This window comes from Prionailurus bengalensis, chromosome A1, assembly GCF_016509475.1.
Source record: "Prionailurus bengalensis isolate Pbe53 chromosome A1, Fcat_Pben_1.1_paternal_pri, whole genome shotgun sequence".
NCBI classification, from domain to species: domain Eukaryota; kingdom Metazoa; phylum Chordata; class Mammalia; order Carnivora; family Felidae; genus Prionailurus; species Prionailurus bengalensis.
Genome location: NC_057343.1, coordinates 29,301,538 through 29,322,500, shown reverse-complemented (window position 1 = coordinate 29,322,500; position 20,963 = coordinate 29,301,538). Strand labels below are relative to the sequence as shown.

Here is a 20,963-nt window from a genome sequence, read left to right as displayed (position 1 = left end):
AACTTGTGGGTGTGAACTTATTGTGGAAGGAGGGAGATTTGAAATGACCACCATTACAATAAAGCCTGAATGCTGTTGTGAATTGCCTGTATTTGAATACAGGAAGCCTGGACATGTCTATTTTAAAATATGTTAGTTTATTTCTATTTAGTAATAGACACCGAGTTTTAGCTGGGGACAGAGCTACCCCTTTAATGACTATTTCCCAGTCGACCTTGCAGGTGGATATGGTGATAAGACTAAGTTCTCCCCAGTGAAAAATGGCAAAATTATATAAAAGTCCATTAAAAAAGGAATCGTTTGCATTTCCTCTTTCTTCTTTCCTGCAGGCCACAATATAGATATAATTCTAGTGAGTGTGCTTTGCCTGTGAAGATGAGGACAACTCACTAGGAGTTGGAGGAAAAATGATAAAGGAACCTGGACTCATGAAGAACTTACTGGGCAGAACCACCCTGCCAGCCCTATTACTACTCACTTCTGGACTCAAAGGACAGAAACAGGTTTCCATCTTTGATCTTAGGGCCTCTTTGGCACAGAAGTTTGGCTTATACACTAACACAATATCCAAGCAAGAATCTTGGGAGATAGTCTATAGTCCTTCCTTTCTCATATACCCGATGGCTCTCTGCATCCCCAAACATACAATTATAGGTCCAGCTCAATCTCTTTAACCTTTCATATCTGTGTCTTCCTAGTCAAGCCCACCACTGCCGCCCCTACTGAGGACCACATCATCTCACTGGACTACAACAGCATTCCCTTAACCATTCTTGCCCCCACAGTCTTGCACTGTCAATTCATTCAGAAGAGTCTCAAGAAAACAAATTCAACTGTGTCAAGTCCCTACTTAAAATTTCTCAATAAATTCACACTCTATGTAAAAACTCCTTGCCATGGCATACAAAGCTTCCATGATCTGATCCTAACTAACCAACATTGCCAGGTTGTTTTCATTCCAGACTTCCCCTCAAATCCTAGGGTCTGGTCAAAACAAAATACGTGCTGTAACCTGAACATTCCCATTGTTGGAACTATTACTGTCTGTAGGAACTATAACTCTTTATTGAAGGTATTTCCTTAACTGTCTTCCTCAACATTCTTATCCCCCAACTTCATCTATTACAAATGATGGCTATCCAGACAGGAATATCTGCCAGAGATATCAGAAAATACTGCGTTTTCCCTCTAGGGTTTGTAAGTTGGTAGGGTGTGGGTATTGGGCATCCTGGGAACAATTTTGGCTGCCATGTCATAAAATCTAGCCTGACAGATGATACAGTAGAGATTGCGATTTATACAATATCTGTCTTCAGCATTCTACAAAAAGGAATCTGTAAATTTTAACGTGATACATGTTGACCCAGAGTAAAAGACTACCTCTCCTGGGCACTCTCTCTCTCTTTTTTTAATGTTTATTTTTGAGAGAGAGAGGAGAGAGAGAGAGAGAGAGAGAGAGCGAGGGAGCAAGAGAGAGAGAGAGAGAATGAGAAGGGAAGGGGCAGAGAGAAGGAGAAAAAGAATCCCAAGCAGGCTCCAGGCTCCGAGCTGTCAGCAGAGCCTGACACGGGGCTCAAACTCACAAGCTGTCAGATCATGCCCTGAGCTGAAGTCAGATGCTTAACCAGCTGAGCCACCCAGGCACCCCTCTCCCAGACCCTCTTGCAGTTAAGTGTGGCTACGTGGTTAAGACCTGGCCAGTGTCATGTGACTGGAAGCGATGTATGCAACTTCCCTTATAGGGAAGGGTCGTGTCCTCCCCTTCCCCTCTTCCTTATAGTTGGAATATGGACATGAGTGTAAACCAGCTTGGACCATGTGGACCAAAACTATACCCTAAGGATAGCAGAATGGGAAAACAGAGAGCCTGTCCTCACATGACTTTTTAGATGAGGGGCAACATAACAGACTGGAGTTTTATAGGAGAATCCTCTATCTTATTAAAACAGCTCTAGGGTCTCCACATACATACAACACCTAGATCATAACTAGTTTATAACTGAGAGGAAAACATTACCCCATGGTATCTTCTCTATACAAAGACAGCCATAAGGACATTGAGACTCTGATCAGACTGTGCCTTGAAGTAAGAGCCATTGCTATTTGCTAGTTACCTCAGAATTAAGGAATAGTTTTCTCTCCCCTCCCTCAACACTCTGGACTAAGATATGGTGGTTTCAAGCTGCTAAAATTGCTTTGGAGGTGAATCTATAAACTGTTAATTCCATTGCAGAGGTGACCATCCAGAGTAGGAACGGTTACTGAGAAAATGTCTCAAAATGGTGGAAATGATATGCTACAATATCTGTTCCTTACCCACCCTGTGTCTAAGGCATGTTTAGTCCATAAGGTTAAAGAAACAAGGAACTGGAGCTGATGGAATAGATACGGGTGACAGGATGGCCCAGAGTCAAGGAAAGGACACAGAACCTATTGCCAATATGGTTCTCTAAGACTTGGCAGCTTTGATGACCACCATTTTTCTCCTTCATCAAAAAACAACAAACAAAAACCTAGTTTGTACGTATTTAACCATTTGATGGTTCTAAAAGTAGCTTATCAATTCTCTTAGGATTGCTAGTTACATTCTCTAGAAATAATTTTTCCTAATACTTTCCTGCTCCATCATATTTGCTATAATGAGTATTTCTTGAAATTAGTTGTAATGATGAAATGGTGTTGTTGAAGACGTGGGTGAGATCTGATGGGAGGACAGAGGCAAAGTGAAACAGCAAAGAAACAACATAAAATGATCCCCAAAGTTCAAATGTAGGCAGACTAGAGATGTCTACATTCTGGTGACCACACTTTAGAATCTCAAAGACAAACTTTCTTTTAAAGTTTAGTGGACTGGGGGCGCCTGGGTGGCGCAGTCGGTTAAGCATCTGACTTCAGCCAGGTCACGATCTCGCGGTCCGTGAGTTCGAGCCCCGCGTCAGGCTCTGGGCTGATGGCTCGGAGCCTGGAGCCTGTTTCCGATTCTGTGTCTCCCTCTCTCTCTGCCCCTCCCCCGTTCATGCTCTGTCTCTCTCTGTCCCAAAAATAAATAAAAAACGTTGAAAAAAAAAAAAAAAAAGTTTAGTGGACTGGGGCACCTGGGTGGCTCAGTCGGTCAATCATCTGACTCTTGATTTGGGCCCAGGTCATGATCTCACAGTTTGTTGAGTTTGAGCCCCACATCGGGCTCTGTTGCTGAGTGCATGGTGCCTGCTTGGGATTTTCTCCCTCTCTCTCTAAAATACATAAACTTAAGAAAATGGAAAAAAAAAAAAGTTTAATGGACTAATATAAGGCTGCAAACTTTTTATAAATTTCTAACTTACGAACATTAAAACAAGTTCCATTAAATAATTTTACAATTCATTCATCCACGTTTTATATATTTTCCTCATTTCAGTACAAATTGATAAAAATGACATCAGGCAAAGCACTGGTTTCTAGTTTAATGAGCAGTGAGTAGCAAATTGATTATATTTTAAATAGATTTCTTATGGGTAGATGCCCTCTTCCAACCACCTATTAACCTGGTCATTAGGAGATAAACAACTCTTGCTACTTAGGTATATGTCTAATAAAAAGCTATGATATTGGCAGTTTGAAACATCTGGGACCTATATTTTGTTTTGAATTCTCGTTATACACAGTTGTCCTAGATAGTAATCATATGCATAACATATACGCAAAAAGAGGATTCTAAGTCGGAATAGAAAAATTTACAGGCTATAAGCATCTATTCATTTCTTTACACCACTTACATTTACTTAACTATTCTTTTTGTTAATGTTTATTTATTTTTGAGACAGAGCACGAGTAGGGGAGGGGCAAGAGAGAGGGAGATAGAGAATCCCAAGCAGGCTCCACAGCTGTCAGCACAGAGCCCCAGAGGGCTCTAACTCACGAACCATGAATTCACGATTTGAGCCAAAATCAAGAGTCGGCCGCTTAACTGAGCCACGCAGGCGCCCAATAGTTACTTAACTATTCTTGTGTTAATCATCATGAAGAAATTTGCACTGCAGAAATGTCAAATTTGTCTCAGTTGTGAGGTACCCATTAAAATTCACATCCCTTTCAGATAGTAAGTATATAATATCTCTTTAGCTCTATTTTGGGAACGACTTAATAATGCTTTTCTCCCCCTACAAACATTTGAGCAATATGCCTTGTGAAAAAAAATGTAAATTCCTTTTGTAGAAGTGTTCTTGGGACTCTGTCACAAGTGTTCTTATCCTGGGTGTGTGGAAGAACTTCAGAAGTGTCATAACACCCTTAAAATTATGAAAACATGAACATGTACATTTTTCTGGGCAATGAGTCAAAAACTTTCGACACATTCATCAGGTCCAGGTACAAAGCAGAAAAAACATTACAACTAGATGAGAAAGAAAGGAACTATCATTTAAATTTAATCCTAAACCCAAATTAAGCAAATTATTTGCTAAATTAGTCTTTTATCCTTCTGAAAATGCCAATGACACTTATCACTTGAAGTATGTAAAATAATTTGGATTCTCTGAGCTTTTCAGACATAGAGATACAAAAAAATAATTAAGATCCTTCTAAATCTCACAAAGAAGAGCCCCTGCAAACAATATTTTATTGAGCATTTGCTAAAAGGTGTGTCAATTAATTGTAAAACTGAGACAAAGTTGCTTTCCCATCAAGAAGGGACTTCAACATTGCTAGCTGGGTCACTTGCTGCACAAGCAAGGGTATTCTACATTTATCAGAAACACTAAATTAAGAGTTCAGAAGGCCTGGGTTCTAGTGCCATTTTTATTTGTAACTAACCATATACAAATCACTTATCTATAAAATAATGGTTAACATCTATTCCCTAATTCACAAATATATCACAAAACCAAAATTCTTCCCCCAAAAAACTTCTTTGTAAACCACGATATTACTGCTAATTAGCTTGTACTTAACTCGAAGGATGAAAATGACAAATTACAGAATTTGTCTTGTATCAATTAGTTGCATACCTTAATTCTGCAGATGGATAATCTGGTTGAGATCAGCACTGTCCTACTTCAACCTAACAAAACAAAAAGCTATCAAAAAGAAGTTACTGGTGAAGAAATTTGGCCCAAAAATAACACTATTAAGAAACAGCTTTCTAAGCTGAGACCAGTGCTTATAACAACATCCCTGATACCACAACGAACAAAAAGTAGCCTTAGGCCACTAGAGCATGTTTACTGTTTTGAGGGAAGACATTCTTAGGAACATATTGCTAGAGCAAGAATCTTATTTCACTAGAAATAATGTTAAACAGGAACGTCCTATGGACTCTTCAGATGCCCAATGAAAATGGCTAAGAAAACATTTCTGTGCTTGTTTTTTTAAATCCTTTTCTCTCTCCCTCTCTTTTTTCATTCAAAATTCAGTTCCCTATCCTGGAGCACACTTCTCAGTACTGTGCCATGGTGTAAAAAATGCTGGCATTCGGCTACTAGAGAATAAACAGAAGAGGAATTAACATGTGGAACAAAGATGCAGAAAGAGGATTCTACGTCGGTATAGAAAAATTTATAGGCTAGAAGCATCTATATTATGTACACCATTTATCACGGATATGCATTGTGACAATCATATGTGTTAAGAGACCCTCAAAAGGTAAGCACCTATATTTCTCTGTATTTAACAAGATCAATTTTGTGTGATTTAGTCTCTATTTCTGGATTTTCCCTTACTTTATGGTGATACAAAAACAAACAAAGAGACAAAAAGCAAAGACTGCAGCATGGTTCACAGAGAAATACCCTAATAAAATAACCATGTATATATACCACTGCTAGGGAAATATTTTAGAGGAAACATACTTTCACTATTGGCCCCAAATGCCATCATCCACTTATGTTCTTTAACTGTCAACTTTTCATACAAAAATACCTTCAAGCTGATAATCATATACAGTGACTGACAAAACTTGATAGAACATTTCAATGCTACACAAAACAGCTCCATACACAGCTTAAAGTTTTAAAGTTCTCTGCTGGCACTTGATTTTAGAGTTGATAGACGCAGCAACCACTGATCTCAATAAAATATTCTTTTTAGCTTAAACGTATTTTCAAAACCAGTATTACCTCACAAAAACAGTAAAGAATAAATCACTTCCTGCTGAAGAATCCTCTAAGATGAACACCAAAACTATACAGCCAAAATATTTTAGGAGAGCATATAAACTTTTTAAGACTAGGAATGACCAATGGATAAAAATTTACATTACTCAAGCATATGTCCAGTGAACAAAAGGATTGTTCCTTTGATTCAATGAAGCATGTACAAGAGATAGATTAAAAATATGATCTTACAAAGCAAGTTACTTTTTCTTTTTCTTTTTTTTCCTTTGGTTTAGAAGGGTGTTTAAATAATTGGTGACACTACCAGAATGGATGTTTTTTAAGATAGAAAAATGGTCACTTTTAGAAAATACATTTTATATTCCAAAATTAAAAGTGAAATTTCTTTTAAAGCAGTAGAATCCTGATTTTTTTTTTTTTTTTACTTTCTGTGATCGCTTAAGACCATTCTGCACATTATCAAAGCGAAATCTCTATTTTATAACCTCTATATATATCCGATTTTTTCCTTTGCATTGAGGAGAAAACCAAACCAAATTGAACAAACTATATTAACTTATAATACTAAAAACTGGCTAGTTCAAAACTTGGGAAATCTACTTTCATTACTCTGAAGGAAAATATAAACCTTCAACTCCCTACAAACAACTTCTAGTCCAATTTTATACTATGAAAATTAAAAAGTTAAATTCCTTGCAGCACTAAACAGAATTATGAAGTTAACAGAAGACTAAGGTAGATCGTTAAAATATAAACAGTGTAACTAACCAAAACAATCCACTGGTGCAACAAATACTCAAACAATGAAAAAAACCACCAAGCATTCTAATCAATTATATAGTTTGTTTTTTGCATATTTTAATCTCAACTTTTAGCACAGTAAATTATTATATAGTTTGATCTCCTGGACTGTTAAAATTTTGTAACATTACATTAATAATTCAAACATAACCCTTTCTAAACCAAATCTGCAGTCCTAATCAACATTTTTTTTTTTTTTTGGAAAAGGAAAGGATATCTTTTAAAGATACATTCCATAGCAGTAGAAACATCTTAGTGATTCAAAATATTTACAAAGAACCCTGCTGATCCTGTGCATTTCGCTGAGGTGCTACCTGCACCCAGACTTCATCGTCAGAAAAAGAACTTGAACTTCCTGACTCTGAGTCCAGCTCACTGAATCCATCTAAGTCCCATTCAGTACTAGATTCACTCCGTGCATCGTCTTCCTCAGTAATGAAACTCTGCCCAGGTTCAAGGCAGGAAGGATAAACGCGAGCACAGAGGCAAATAAAACCAGAGTCAAACTGCAAAAGACCTAACATGGTACCTATGTTAATCCACTGGTCTTCCCTGGTATCGTATTCGTAAACAGTCACCCGGTTTTTTTTCCACTGAGGGGTGGTAGAAGTGATGAGAAGCAACTTTTGGCCATGATTGACAATCTGGTAGTTGTGGGTCTCTGAGTCCAAGGGAATATTACTAATCCGCCTCCATTCTCCCCTGGCTGGGTTATAGACCTTCATGACTGGAATGTCACAGATACAGTAGATCTCGTCGTTGAAGACACAGGCTTCCTGAAAGTCACTACGTTTAAGAGAAGCACAGTTCAGCCACATATTATGGCTAGGATCATAGCACAGCATGCGCTTACTGTTCACAGCATAAAGATAGTTCTGAACCACTATTAGTTCAAAGGAATAGAAGGAATGGGGCACAGGAGCCACCAGTGCCCACTGGTTTCTCTGAACACTGTAGCATTCTACTTCCTTCAATTTAACGCCGGTAATCGGGTCTCGCCCACCCAAGATGTAGATGTAGCCATTGAGGTAGGCCACATCCATGCCCTCGCGACACAGCAGGCGGTCGGCAAGCTGCTGCCAACTATTCTGGGCTGGCTTATACACCCACAGGTCTTTCCGGGGCTGGGCAGCCAGGTAGATGTCATGGTCTGGAGAGACACAGACAGCTGAGGAGGTGATAGTCTTAGTGTGAGCCAAGCTGGTTAAAGGGGATGGCATTGTGTAAATGTCCCCTGAGTATGGGTCATAGCAGAGAAAGGGGTCTCTAGGGTGTCCAAAGAAGATCACCATCTCCTTGGCACACATACCCAGTCTCTGAGGTGGATTTTCTGCTACAGATACAACAGAGCTGCTGCTGCTCTCTGGCTTTGGTACCACAGACTTGTACAACATGTCACCATATCGCATCTGCAGGGCCCCTTCGATAAGGTCCAGACAGTACTTCTTCACAATGGGCTTGGTCAGCAGCCCTTCCAGGTAATCCTGATCTTCATCTCTGAAGTGTGTCCAGCGGACACACTTGAAGACCTCCGCAGCGTTGGGACCGCGCTCCTTGGGAGCCGTCTCTAACCACTGCATCGCTACGTGACACACTGTCCGCTCACTCTCTATGTCTAGACTATCCAGACGCAGCACGGCCAACAGCTGGGCCAAGCTCAGGTCTGCCAGACTCTCCTCCCGAACTGAACCCATCCGGCTGAGCTGCTTGAAGTTGTGGGCGATGAAGGACTGGGCCTGTGATCGCAGCTTGTGATGGTCGAAGGCATCAGCGAACTTGAGGATGGCAGTGCAGTTGGCCAGGTCAAGGCGGCGGGCTAGGAAGGAAGCACAAGCTTCCCGCACGTACTCGAGCTGCAACATGTCAGAGGCCGCGTAAAGGCGTTGCACGTTGGCCTCACTTAGCGACACGCGACCTGTGTAGCAGTAGTCGACCAGCACCTCGAAGGACTCGGCATCCACATCATGCATGGTCACGCTCGCCTGCTGGCTCTCATACATGCCACCAGTGAACATGCTCTTGAAGTAGGGACACGCGGCAGCCAGCACGTTACGGTTGCAGGAAAAAAGGCGGCCGGTGCCAGGCCCGCTGCCAGGTGTCACCACCTCGATGGTCACATCACATAACAGCCGCGCGTCGTAGAAAGACTTCAGCTGTGCCAGCAGAGCTGCAGAATGAGCCGTGTCCTTCAGCTCCTCCGGGCCCGTGAAAAAAGCCGAAACTGAAGGCTTGGAAATCCTCTTGGGCCTCCTCCCGCCGCGGGGACTGGCCAGGCGGCGAGAGCGCGGAGCTTCTTCCCGGGACTGCATGATGGAGATGGCGGCGGGGTGCGAGGGCGAGAATGGGTGCAAGGACCGGGCTCTGGCTCCTCCTCGCCCTCTTCTCGCTGGCGCTAGATCGCGGCGTCCCTGAATAAGCAGGGGCCGCACTTACTTAACTCAGCTCTACGCCGCGGCGCCGCCTCCCTTTATCGCGTAGACAGTGCCTGACTCACCCTTTTCCAGTTCCGCGCCCTTTCTCCGTCTCAGCTACCTTACAAGACCCGCTGGACCGAACCGAGAAAGCCGCCACTGCCGCGCTGGCAATACCGGTAGGCGTCCACGAGAACTACAACCCCCAGGCTGCCTTTCGTGCCTCGAGGCACGCTGGGGCCCTCCAAAATCAAGGGGATAGGCGGACGGACCGAAGCCGCTGTGCATGTTGGGAGTAGTAGTTTGAGTGATATCGCGAGGTTTCTTAGGGCGGACTGTTTTAGTTAACAGAATTTGAAAGCGTTAGTTCTTCTGGGTTTGTTGGTTTGGAGAATTGGCTTTGAAGTTCCAGGGCAAGATCTCTGTTTTAGTATTCCTTATGTGACTACTCTCTGAGAACTTTTTCGTCTTTATAAAATGGGGATAATAGTTTTCATAGGATTGGAGTGAAATGAGATAAATTGCATAGGACGCGTCAATACATATTTGTTGATTAGAATAATTACATGCTGAACACCGTACCTAGAATATAGATTCAATCATTGTTAGCCTTTCTTTTGGAATTTATTAAAAAATAACGTACCCGCATGTGAAACCGTGAGCAATTTCTGCAAGAAAACTTCCAGTTCTTAGTGTCGCTTCTTTTGAAAGGTTCCGAAGGTTATTACAATTATTTTCAATACTAAACGATATCCGTAGGTTCATTAGGATGTCTCAAAGATGAGGTCCTAGAGGATCGCATATAGGTGGCCTCAAAAATGCAAAGCAGGCACATAAAGAGGTGGGTTATCTCACCAAATACTTCCTCCTGGGGAGCAAGATTATTTTCATAAAGTTCTTAATATTAGTGTTTTCAAGTCGTCTAATACTGCTCCTTTCATTTCCACAAATCGGTTGAAGATTATGGAATTGTCTTTATTAAGGAGTTTAAACGAGAATTTTAAAATATTTAAACAGACCTTGTATTGTACTAAAGCACAAGATCCTCAGAGCTTCCTATTCGTACATGTCCTAATATTTTGAATTAATATAGTTCAGTCTATGCTTTACAAAAGTGTTTTATATATGTATTGACTAATATTATTAAATTGTCAAAATCAAGTGCTTAAAGATTGGGATTTGTTCTGTTTCAGAGAAGTTTTACTTAAAAAGTATGTTGCTTTTGCCGCTAGCTTGTCATGTGTTCCCACAACTTAATGAAATCTTTAGTATTACATTGATAGGTGGATAACACATAGCAGGAGAATAACAATTGTTTTGCTCTCTTTTCCTATTAGCTGAAGAGCTTCTACTGGAAATACTCCAGGGCTCTGGGCTCCTGTACCTTTGTTGGGTATCCCTCTGATACATTTGAGAGAATTAGCTCATTAGTAACACTGATTGCTTCTCCCCTGCCCTAAAACAGCTGGGGAAAAAAGCAATTTACAATTTTTTTATATTGGTAAAATATGCATTAGTTACCGTTTGAAACAATTCTTTAAGAGTACATTTCTTTGACAGTAAGTACATTCACGTTGTTTTGCAACCATCACCACCATCCATCTCCAGAACTATTTCCACCTTGCAGAACTGAAGCTTGTCCCCATTCACAGTAACTCGCCTTTCCCCCTTCTCCCAAACCCCTGGCAACCACCATTCTACTTTCTGTTTCTTTGAATTTGACTGTTAGGTACTGTGTATCAGTTCAGTGATTGATTTTTAACTTCCTTATATCTGCTCTTTGTTAGTTGGTTTAGATGACCTTTTACAGAATCCAAAGTATTTAGTTGGTACTGTGCCTGAAATTCTAGAGCAGTGCTGCCACAGTAGGTTGTGATGCTGCAAACATTTCATGTCTGTGCTAACTGATAAGGTAGCCAGAAGCCACGGATAGCTCCTGGGTACTTGAAATGTGGCTAATGCAACTGAGGTACTGAATTTAAAATTTTAGAAACCCAGCATTGGTTTCTAATGGGTTTTAGAAACCCAGCAATTCAATGGGGAGAGGAAAGTCTGTTCAACAAATGGTGCTGAACAACTGGTACACAATGTTAAAAAAAAAAAAAATCTGACTCTGAGGTATGCAAAGATTTTAGGACACAAGAAACACCAATCATAAAAAAAAAAATGGTAAAATGAACTTTGACAAAATTACAAGCTTTTGCCTATCAAAAGCAGTGGAAAAAAAAAGGTAAGTCATATATTGCTATGCTTGCCCTTTTTTTTCACTGCTTTTGATAGGCGAAAGCTACATATATATCTAAATCTATATATATATCTATCTGTAATTCACAAATCAGTGGTCAATAAAAACATGAAAAAGCTGCTCACTGTCATTCATTCTTAGATGTATGCAAATTAAATTCATGAGAAAACACTGCACACCCATGAGAATGGCTAAACTTAAAAAGGTCAAAAATGCTAATGTTGGTGATGATAGAGACAGGGTGTTGGTAGGTTCTCTTTGGAACCTTCATATACTAATCATAGGAATATAAATTGGTATACCCATTTTATCAGTTTATTTAAAGACTTTATTTTTTAAATTCCTGCCACAACTTCATTAACAGCACTAAAATAAAGTCCTTTATTTTCTGTGTTTCCTCAAGATTTCTTATAATTTGCATAATCCTTTACAATGGACTCCATATTCTTCTTGACAGGAAGATAAAAGAACTGTTTTTGCTTGGCAATTACACCTCAGTCATCAACAATCATGGTTTTAGTTCTTCAGAAATGTTTTTTTTTTTCCAGCATTTATTTATTTTTGAGAGACAGAGACACAGCATGAGTAGGGGAGGGGCAGAGAGGGAGACACAGAATCCAAAGCAAGCTCCAGGCTCTGAGCTGTCAGCACAGAGACCGATGCGGGGCTCGAACTCACGAACTTTGAGATTGTGACCTGAGCTGAAGTCGAATGCTTAACGGACTGAGCCACCCAGGAGCCCCTAGTTCTTCAGAAATGTTTAACTTCAACTCTGCTCATGAATGTTTCCAACAGCAGGATCTACTCTGGCCCTTTTCTTCTGAGGAGGCTGAAGTGTCTCACTGGTACTGCCACCATTTCCATTTCTGGGTGACTTCAACATTCCTTTCTTACAGATCAGACATCCTCTTCCCTGGGGCAACGCCTCTCACCTTTCCCTCTGAATGTTGCTCCTGATTGACTTTGTGTGTATGTGCATGCGTGTATGTCTCATGGACTTCTGGAAATTGTTTCTGTGGACTGGTTTCCATGTATTTGAGTACTCTGCTTTCTGGAACCCCTTCCTCCCAGTTTTCGTTCCAAAATGAATACACCTGTGTAACCCTACTCAGCTTAAGAAATAAAACATTGCCAGCAACCTGGAAGCACCTGCCTCCACATCCTTCTAATCATTATTGACCACCAACACAAGAATATGCTTTTAAAGACTGTGTCTTTTAATTTTTTGACTGTTTGTAGTAGTTTGCTGATTTTAGATCCCTTGACTCAATTTCAAAGTCAATTAAAAATATTTCTAAGTTGGGGCACCTGGGTAGCTCAGTTGGTTAAGCATCTGACTCTGCATTTTGGCTCAAGTCATGATCTCCTGGTTCATGGGATCAAGCCCCGCGTCAAAACAAACAAAATAGACTTTTAAAAAAGAGGAAAAATATCTCTAAGTTTATTTACTTATTATTTATTTTTCAAAAATGTTTAATTACTTATTTTTGAGAGAGAGAGAGAGAGCACACAAGCAGGGGAGGGGGAGAGAAAGAGAGGGAGAGACAGAATCTGAAGCAGGCTCCAGGCTCTGAGCTGTCAGCACAGAGCTGGATGCAGGGTTTGAGCCCATGAACAGTGAGATCATGACTGAGCCAAAGTTGGATGATTAACTAGCTGAGCCACACAGGTGCCCCTATGTATTATTTTTTAAAGTTTATTTACTTTGAGAGACAGAGTGCATGTGTGAGCGGGGGAGGAGCAGAGAGAGAGGGAGAGAGAGAATCGCAAGCAGGCTCTGTGCTGTAAGTGTGGAGCCCAATACAGGGCTCGATCCCATGAATGGAGATCATGACCTGAGCCGAAATCAAAAGTCCAACACTTAACCCATCAAGACACCCAGCCACCCCTAAGTTTATTTAAAAAAATTTTTTCACGTTTATTTATTTTTGAGACAGAGAGAGACAGAGCATGAACGGGGGAGGGTCAGAGAGAGAGAGGGAGACACAGAATCTGAAACAGGCTCCAGGCTCTAAGCTGTCAGCAAGAGCCCGACACAGGGCTTGAACTCACGAACCGTGAGATCATGACCTGAGCCGAAGTCAGACGCTCAACCGACTGAGCCACCCAGGCGCCCCTAAGTTTATTTTTTAAATAAAGTTTGTTATTCCTTGGTATTCTAAAGGTATTGTGTGTATGAGGCAATAAACTTTGGCTTTCCAGATTTTTTTTTTTTTACAAAGAACCCTGATTTATTATTGGCTTATTAGTTGATTCCTAACATTTTTCTACTAACAATTAAAAGATGTCAAGTTTATCTTTATAGTGTGAGAGGCTCATCAGTCTATCTGAATGAAGCAGGATTACAGGTTTAATTGAAACTCATTGTCCAAAAATAGTATGCATGACAACTGAAAGTACTCACCGAATAATAGAGATCCTAGATTTTTGCTATTCCAAGTGGTGTTTGTTAGTCTGTAGTACCTGCCATGACCTGGGACCTTGTGGAAATGAAATGAATTGTGGAAATGCAGAACGACAGGCCCTAGACCTTCTGAATTAAAATCTACGTCATGGCAAGATCCCCAAGTTATTTGTACATATATAGAGGTTTGGAAAAAAAGAGCATCCAAGATTTTAATAGGTTCATAGTTCCAACTTTTGATTTTTTCCCTCCAAATAAAGTGTGTGCTTGAAGGAAAAGCCAGAGCTGGAGGACGAGGGAAGGGCAAAGACCTTGGTGGTGCTAAGGTCGGGGCTTCCTTCCAGGAAGGTGGAGCCTCTTCAGCCTTTGGCTGAAGAAGCACTTTTCCTTTTGCCCTCATTCCCTCTTAGAGCCCACCCTTCCTTGGCATGTATAGAGTGTTAACACTGATCACCAAATGAATAAATCGTAACAAATCAGTACCCTTTTCTACTGCTTTCCCTCTTACAATTTTTCACTTTCTTAGTGAAGTTTTGCAGAAATCATGTTTTGGGGTTTATGGATTTAGTGGTTTTCTTCTGGGAAAAAAAGAATTATGAAAATGACGTGATCTAACACTTGACATAGCATAGCTTATTAGACTATGTTCATTTTGCTTTGATTCACACAATGTTTTAATATTTACATTTTCTTGGATAAATGTTTCTGTTATGTAAAATACGTGACAACAAAAGTTAGTTTCTGTGTTTCTAACCTTTACCCTGAAACTCCCTATGTAATTGAACATTATTTCAAGTTAAATCAGATTCTCCAGAGACATCAATTATTTTAGAGGGCAATGCCTACTCCTAGGGAGATAATAATGATACTGATTCAAATAGGATTAAATTATCTCTCAACTCAGAGAAAGTGAGAGGAAAAACAAAAGAAAGCTTTCTGTAAAGAATGCCAGCTATTAATGTAGAAAGAATGAGAACATCACCATTTTGTAACTCCCAGTGGAACAGCTGATTCAGGCAAAGCAAGCATCATTAACTGATACTAAATCAATGAGATGAAAGGTCATTGGGTGTATTAGTTACATATTTTAGTGTAAGAAATTACGCCCAAATTAGCAGCTAAAAACAACTTTAATTTACTCAATTTCTAAGAATCAGGTATCCTTGAGCAGCTCAGTGGTGTGCCTCTGGCTCAAGGGTCTCATGAACTTGTAGTGAAGCTGCTGACCAGGACCACTGTCATTTCAAGACACCTCTGGGGCTGAATGATCTGCTTCCAAGCTCATACATGTGCTAGGAGGCAGACTTTAATTTCTTGAGAGCTGTTGGAACATGGTCCTCAGTTCTGTCACACAGCGCAGGCTATTCTATAGAGCTGCTCACATCCCCTTGCTTCCGCCTGTGTTGTTAGAGTAGGAAGTTAGTTAGGTTTTAACAGAATGCCTGTAGGCCAGCAAAAGGGGAGTCATGGCCAGCTCCCGGGGAAAGTAGACACCTGTCCTGGCAGCACTCCAGAAACAAAGCCACAAGAAGCTGGATCAAACCAGAGACGCCCAAGACCAGGAAGACCAGAAACCTTGACCAAGTAAGGGAGAAAAGGCACAAAAACCTGCTCCCCCACAAATCGCCTCCCCAGGTAATAAATACTCCACCAGCTTTCGTTTGAGCTCACCTGAGTGTACTCACTCACTTTCATAAACTTTCCTACTTGTACTGTTCAACTGTTGTGTCTGGTCTTGGATTCTTTCTTGTGATGAGGCCAAGAGCCTCTGGTGACATTCTGGAGACAGGCTGGTTGGAAGTCTCAGGGCCCCAGGGTCTCCCCAATCTACCCAGCAACAGTGTGTGTGGCCAGAAAGAGAGGCAGAGCCAGAGAGCCTGAACCAGAGGCAGGTCTCTTTACAACCCAATATTGGAAGTGACAATCCTACCACTTCTATACATTTTATTTGTTAGAAGACAGTCAACAAATCCAGTTCATGTTCAAGGGGAACAGATTACAAAAGTGTACGAAGGCCAAGAATGAGATCACTGGGGTCATCTCAGAAGCTGCCTAACACTAAATGAAGAATGAAATGGTTTTTGTTTTTGTTTTTTAATTTTTTTAACGTTTATTTATTTTTGAGACAGAGAGAGACAGAGCATGAACGGGGGAGGGGCAGAGAGAGAGGGAGACACAGAATCTGAAACAGGCTCCAGGCTCTGAGCGGTCAGCACAGAGCCCGACACGGGGCTCGAACTCACAGACCACGAGATCATGACCTGAGCCGAAGTCGGACGCTTAACCAACTGAGCCACCCAGGCGCCTCCGAAATGTTTGGTTTTTTTTTTTTAAACATTTACTTAGTGTTGAGAGGCAGAGAGAGACAGAGTGCAAGCAGGGAAGGGGCAGAGAGAGACAGAGACAGAATCTGAAGCAGGCTCCAGGCTCCGCGCGGTCAGCACAGAGCCCGACATGGGGCTCAAACCCACGAACCATGAGATCATGACTTGAGCTGAAGCTGGACGCTTAACTGACTGAGCCATCCAGGCGCCCCAAGGAATGAAATGTTTATATAATGCCAAAGTATAACTCCATAGAACTTCCTGGCACAATACACTGAATTTCACAAAATTACCCATGAAGTAGCCTTGTCAAATGTGTTTACTAAATTTAATTAATTTTTAGACTTAATATTACTTCATAGTACATTGAAGGGATAGATAAAAGTTACCAATAGCTCGAGGAAGCAGCCAGACAAACCTGGATGTAGGTCATTCTACAAAACAACCTTGTGGGATTCTTTAAAAGGTCAGTGTCATGTGGGAAAAAAGGTTGGGGGATTAATCCAAACACTAAAGAGAGACAACCAAATACAATGTGTGAATCTTGACTGGATCCTGGATTGTACAAAACTAACAGAAAACAGCTAGAAAGACATTTTAGGGATAATTGAAGAAATTTTAACATGTGATAGACATTAAACTATATTATACAGTCATAATTAATTATTATTACATAACTAAGTATAATAATGGAGTTATGATTTTGTAGGAGAATGTCCTTATTCTCAGGACAAGCTGAGATAGTTTGGCGTGGTATTACAGAGTCTGCAACTAACTTTTAAATGGTCCAATAACCACCACAGGTATGTTTATGTGTATATATAGAGAAAAAAACAACCATGGCAAAAGGGTAACAGTAGGACACTAGAGTATATACTGTTCGTTGCACTATTTTTTAAAAAGTATTTTAAAAACTTTTCCATGTGCTTGAAAAGTTTCAAAATAAAAAACTGAGAAAAAAATTTCACTGAAAAAAATTTCACCTCCTAATTCCATTGGTCTTAAAACTCTATTTTAGCTAGTCTTTCCCTCTGAGGAATGTCTAAAATAATAACCCTTCTCTTTTGAACTCAAGAAACTTCCTAGCACAACTACTAAATATATCATGCCACTTTGTATTAGAGTCGGCGGTTTATATTTTGGCTTTGTCACTCAACTGGAAGCTTCTGTAAGGTAAGGATGGGGTTTTGTATGTATCACTGCACAAAACCAGGCATAGAGAATTACACACATTACACCACATCTGTTGATGCTTATAAATTAAGCCAAAGTGAAATAAGAAATAAAAGCCAAGCAGAGAGTTCACTTTAAATATTGGTGTGTAGTTTATACAGTAGAGAATTTGTTCTGCTCTCAAAGAGCTCTAAAATCATTATTTTTGACTCATATTCTTCACAATATTTATTTTTTATTTAAAAGTAGCAGGTTGGGGTGCCTGGGTGGCTCAGTCAGTTAAGTGTCCAACTTTGGCTCAGGTCATGATCTCGTGGTTTGTGGGTTTGAGCCCCGCTTTGGGCTTTGTGCTGACAGCTCGGAGCCTGGAGCCTGCTCCGGATTCTGTGTCTTCCTCTCTCTCTCTGCCCCTCCCCTGCTCACACTCTGTCTCTCTCTCTCTCTCTCTCTCTCTCTCTCTCTCTCTCTCTCAAAAATAAACCAATATTAAAAAAAAAACTAAGAAAAATTAGTTTAAAGAGAGAAAATAAAAAAATAAAAGTAGAAGTTTAAAACCTAATTTTAACATGGTTAATAATACTTTTTCTTTAAATAGGGGTTTACAAAGAAGTTTATAAATCTTGTATCACTAAATTTTACCATGTGGTAAAATCCTGAAGTAATAAATGGAAAATGTGTTTAATTTATAGATGGTTAAAAAAAAAGGCATGTTTGGGGGTGCCTGGGTGGCTCAGCTGGTTGAGCGTCCAAGTCTTAGTTTTGGCTCAGGTTATGATCCCGGGGTCATGAGATCGAGCCCCAGTTCATGCTCCATGCGGAGCATGGAGCCTGTTTGAGATTCTTTGTCCCTCTCTCTCTGCCCCTCTCCCCAACTTGCACGTCCTCTCTCTCTCTCTCTCTCTCTCAAAAAAAAAAAAGGTATATAAAAGAGAAGAAGTGACCTATATTACATAATCAATTCCCAATACTTTATTTCTCTTTTCAAAAATACATGCTTATTTTTTTGTTTTTTGCAATGTTCATTGCATGCTTGTTTTCTGCTTGAAGAGTTGGGACTGTATTTTATAAATTCTTAGGTCAAGAAATGTGACTTAATTCATTAAAAAATATATTTGTACGTACTGTGTAATTTTAGCTGCACTTTATGAACAGCTGCTTCTTGAGATAGGTCTGTTTCATTTATAGAAGAATCTATAATAAATCAGTATTTATTTTGCTGATTTAAGGTTTTCATCCAAAAATTCAGTAATGGCTTCTTCGTCTGCTGAATGAAGTAGTCTTTGAATTAGCTGATCCAGATGCTTCTCTCCACATAAAAATTCCTGGTAAAAGAGACAGTTATTATAAAAACCTGATTAGTAGAAATAAGAGAAACAAAGCAAAGAATTAGATGTATATTTACTTTGTTTCTTTACAGTCCATATTTAATAGCAACAATGGATTACTGAAGTGGTTCTACAACACAATGAACACAATTGCTAACTTGGGAGGATCCTGTTATTTTGGCTTTTTATGTAAAAAGTGAATCCAAAAGAGTAAATGGAATTCTACTCTTTCTTTGTTTCCATTAGCATTTTATTTAAAAATCAATCTTCTAGAAGTTGGATCTTTCCAACTCTGGAAACACCAAAACAAAGGAGATCTGAATAGACTTGAAATTTACCACCTCTCTCTTTAAAATTCCTTTGCTTGACTTTCCTAACAGGGTTCTAGGTCTCAAACCATCTTTGGGAGGATGTTTGCCTTCTTTTGTTCCCCAGAAAAGATAAGGCTTTTTACTCTTGCCCTGAAAATTCCACCCTTTTCATTCATAACACATTATTTCCCAAGGGCAAGAAAGACCAAAATGCCTCCACCAATGCCCCAGGCACCTTGCTGCCACATTAACATGCACAGCCCCTCCTTGCCCTTCTCAGCCTTGCCAAGTCCTCTGGACCTCCCAGGACCATTTCAAGCTCAAACTTCTCATGCCAACCCTCAAATTTAGATTGTATTTAATCCATAAGTGGCTTATACTAGTTCTGTTTTTTCTTAAATTGGAAATGTGGTTTTAAAATGTAGAAGTCCTGTGCAACCAAAAAAATATTTATGCCAAAATATTTAGGGGACAAACGTCTTGAGGTCTGCAACTTGCTTTCAAATGGTTCACCAGCAACACAGGAGGTGGAGGAGGAAGAGAAGGCAAAGGCAGCAAATGTTAACTGTTGCATCTAGGTACAGCGTGTGTACTGATTCTTTTTTTAATGTTTATTTTTGAGAGGAGGGGGAAGAGAGAGAGAGAGAGAGAGAGAGAGAGAGCGAGCATGCATGCGGGAGGGTCAGAGAGAGACAGAAGCAGGCTTCAGGCTCTGAGCTGTGACACTGGGCTCAAACCCATAGCTATGACCAGAGCCAGGGCTGGACGCCTAACCAACTGAGCCACCCATGCGCCCCTTGAACCAGCCTTCAAAGTATACTTGAAGTTTCTAAATAAAAAGTTCAGAAAAATAAATGCTCTTATGTTTACCTCAAAATATGCCTATTGGGTGAAAACTGTTCAGTTAGACTTCCTTGTAGTCTTCCCTACAGTTCATCTCTACAAGTCACTAAAATAATGACTAAGTACCTTTCCTGTGCTACAGAAGTTCTGTGTAACAGAGTTGTTGGGAACAGTGAATTAGCAGAGTCCTATATTTTAGAAATGTTCAAAATCTAGACATTGGCCTAATGGAACCATTTCAATGTCAGCATCCGGAACACAGAACATTTAAAGTTTTGATGTAGGTATGAACTAATCTTATTTTGGTCTTTCTTGAATGATCTTAAAGTTGAATTTTAGGTTAAGTGTATACATTTATCTCTCCGATTAAACTATAGGGGGAACGATGCCTTCCTATCTTTGCATTCCACAAAACACCAGCATATATTAAAACCTCAATTAAACTTGAAAAGTAAAGCAAAAGCACTACGATAAGCTTTTAAATTAAGATTTAAACCATTTTGAGCATAATATGGAAACTGCTTATAAAATTAGCAGGCCCAGAACTCAAATGATCATGGTATTGCCAAGGTGATTTCATCATTTGGAAATTGTATCAAAAGGATCATCCCTCTTAAATGATAATCACATCACTCGTAGAGTTCAACTGGATTAACCAGAGTGCTAGAGATAGAACAAGGATGAATGACTTGTGGTTCCTAACCTCCAGAAGCTCATAATCTAGTGACAGAGTGAGGCACCACAATCAGAGCAAGAAATCAAGGAAGCAACTGAGGGTTGTAAGGTTAATTTTAAAAGAAGGTGGCAGGGCGCCTGGGTGGCTCAGTCAGTTAAGCGTCTGACTTCAGCTCAGGTCATGATCTCACAGCTTGTGAGTTCGAGCCCCATGTCGGGCTCTGCGCTGACAGCTCAGGGCCTGGAGCCTGCTTCACATTCTGTGTCTCCCTATCTCTCTGCTCCTCCCCTGTTCACTCTGTGTCTCTCTCTCAAAAATTAATAAGCATTAAAAAAGAAGGTGGCATCAGGGAAGAGTTTAG

The 20,963-nt window shown here is 40.3% G+C and overlaps 2 protein-coding genes across 9 annotated transcripts in view; both read right to left on the bottom strand.

Moving 5' to 3' along the window:
* Window positions 1–4,578: 4,578 nt before the first annotated feature.
* On the bottom strand, window positions 4,579–9,701 carry KBTBD7 (kelch repeat and BTB domain containing 7). The gene has a single exon (XM_043579871.1). The coding sequence runs from the start codon at window positions 9,197–9,199 to the stop codon at window positions 7,160–7,162; it is 2,040 nt and encodes a 679-aa protein (XP_043435806.1). The 5' UTR covers window positions 9,200–9,701; the 3' UTR covers window positions 4,579–7,159.
* Window positions 9,702–16,588: 6,887 nt separating this feature from the next.
* MTRF1 (mitochondrial translation release factor 1) overlaps window positions 16,589–20,963 on the bottom strand; it is a 54,801-nt gene continuing 50,426 nt past the window's right edge. For all 8 annotated transcript variants that reach the window (XM_043579814.1, XM_043579797.1, XM_043579823.1 and 5 more), the window contains one exon: window positions 16,589–18,769. In XM_043579814.1, coding sequence (XP_043435749.1) covers window positions 18,656–18,769 — 114 coding nt within the window. In that variant the 3' untranslated portion in view covers window positions 16,589–18,655. The remainder of the gene's footprint in view (window positions 18,770–20,963) is intronic.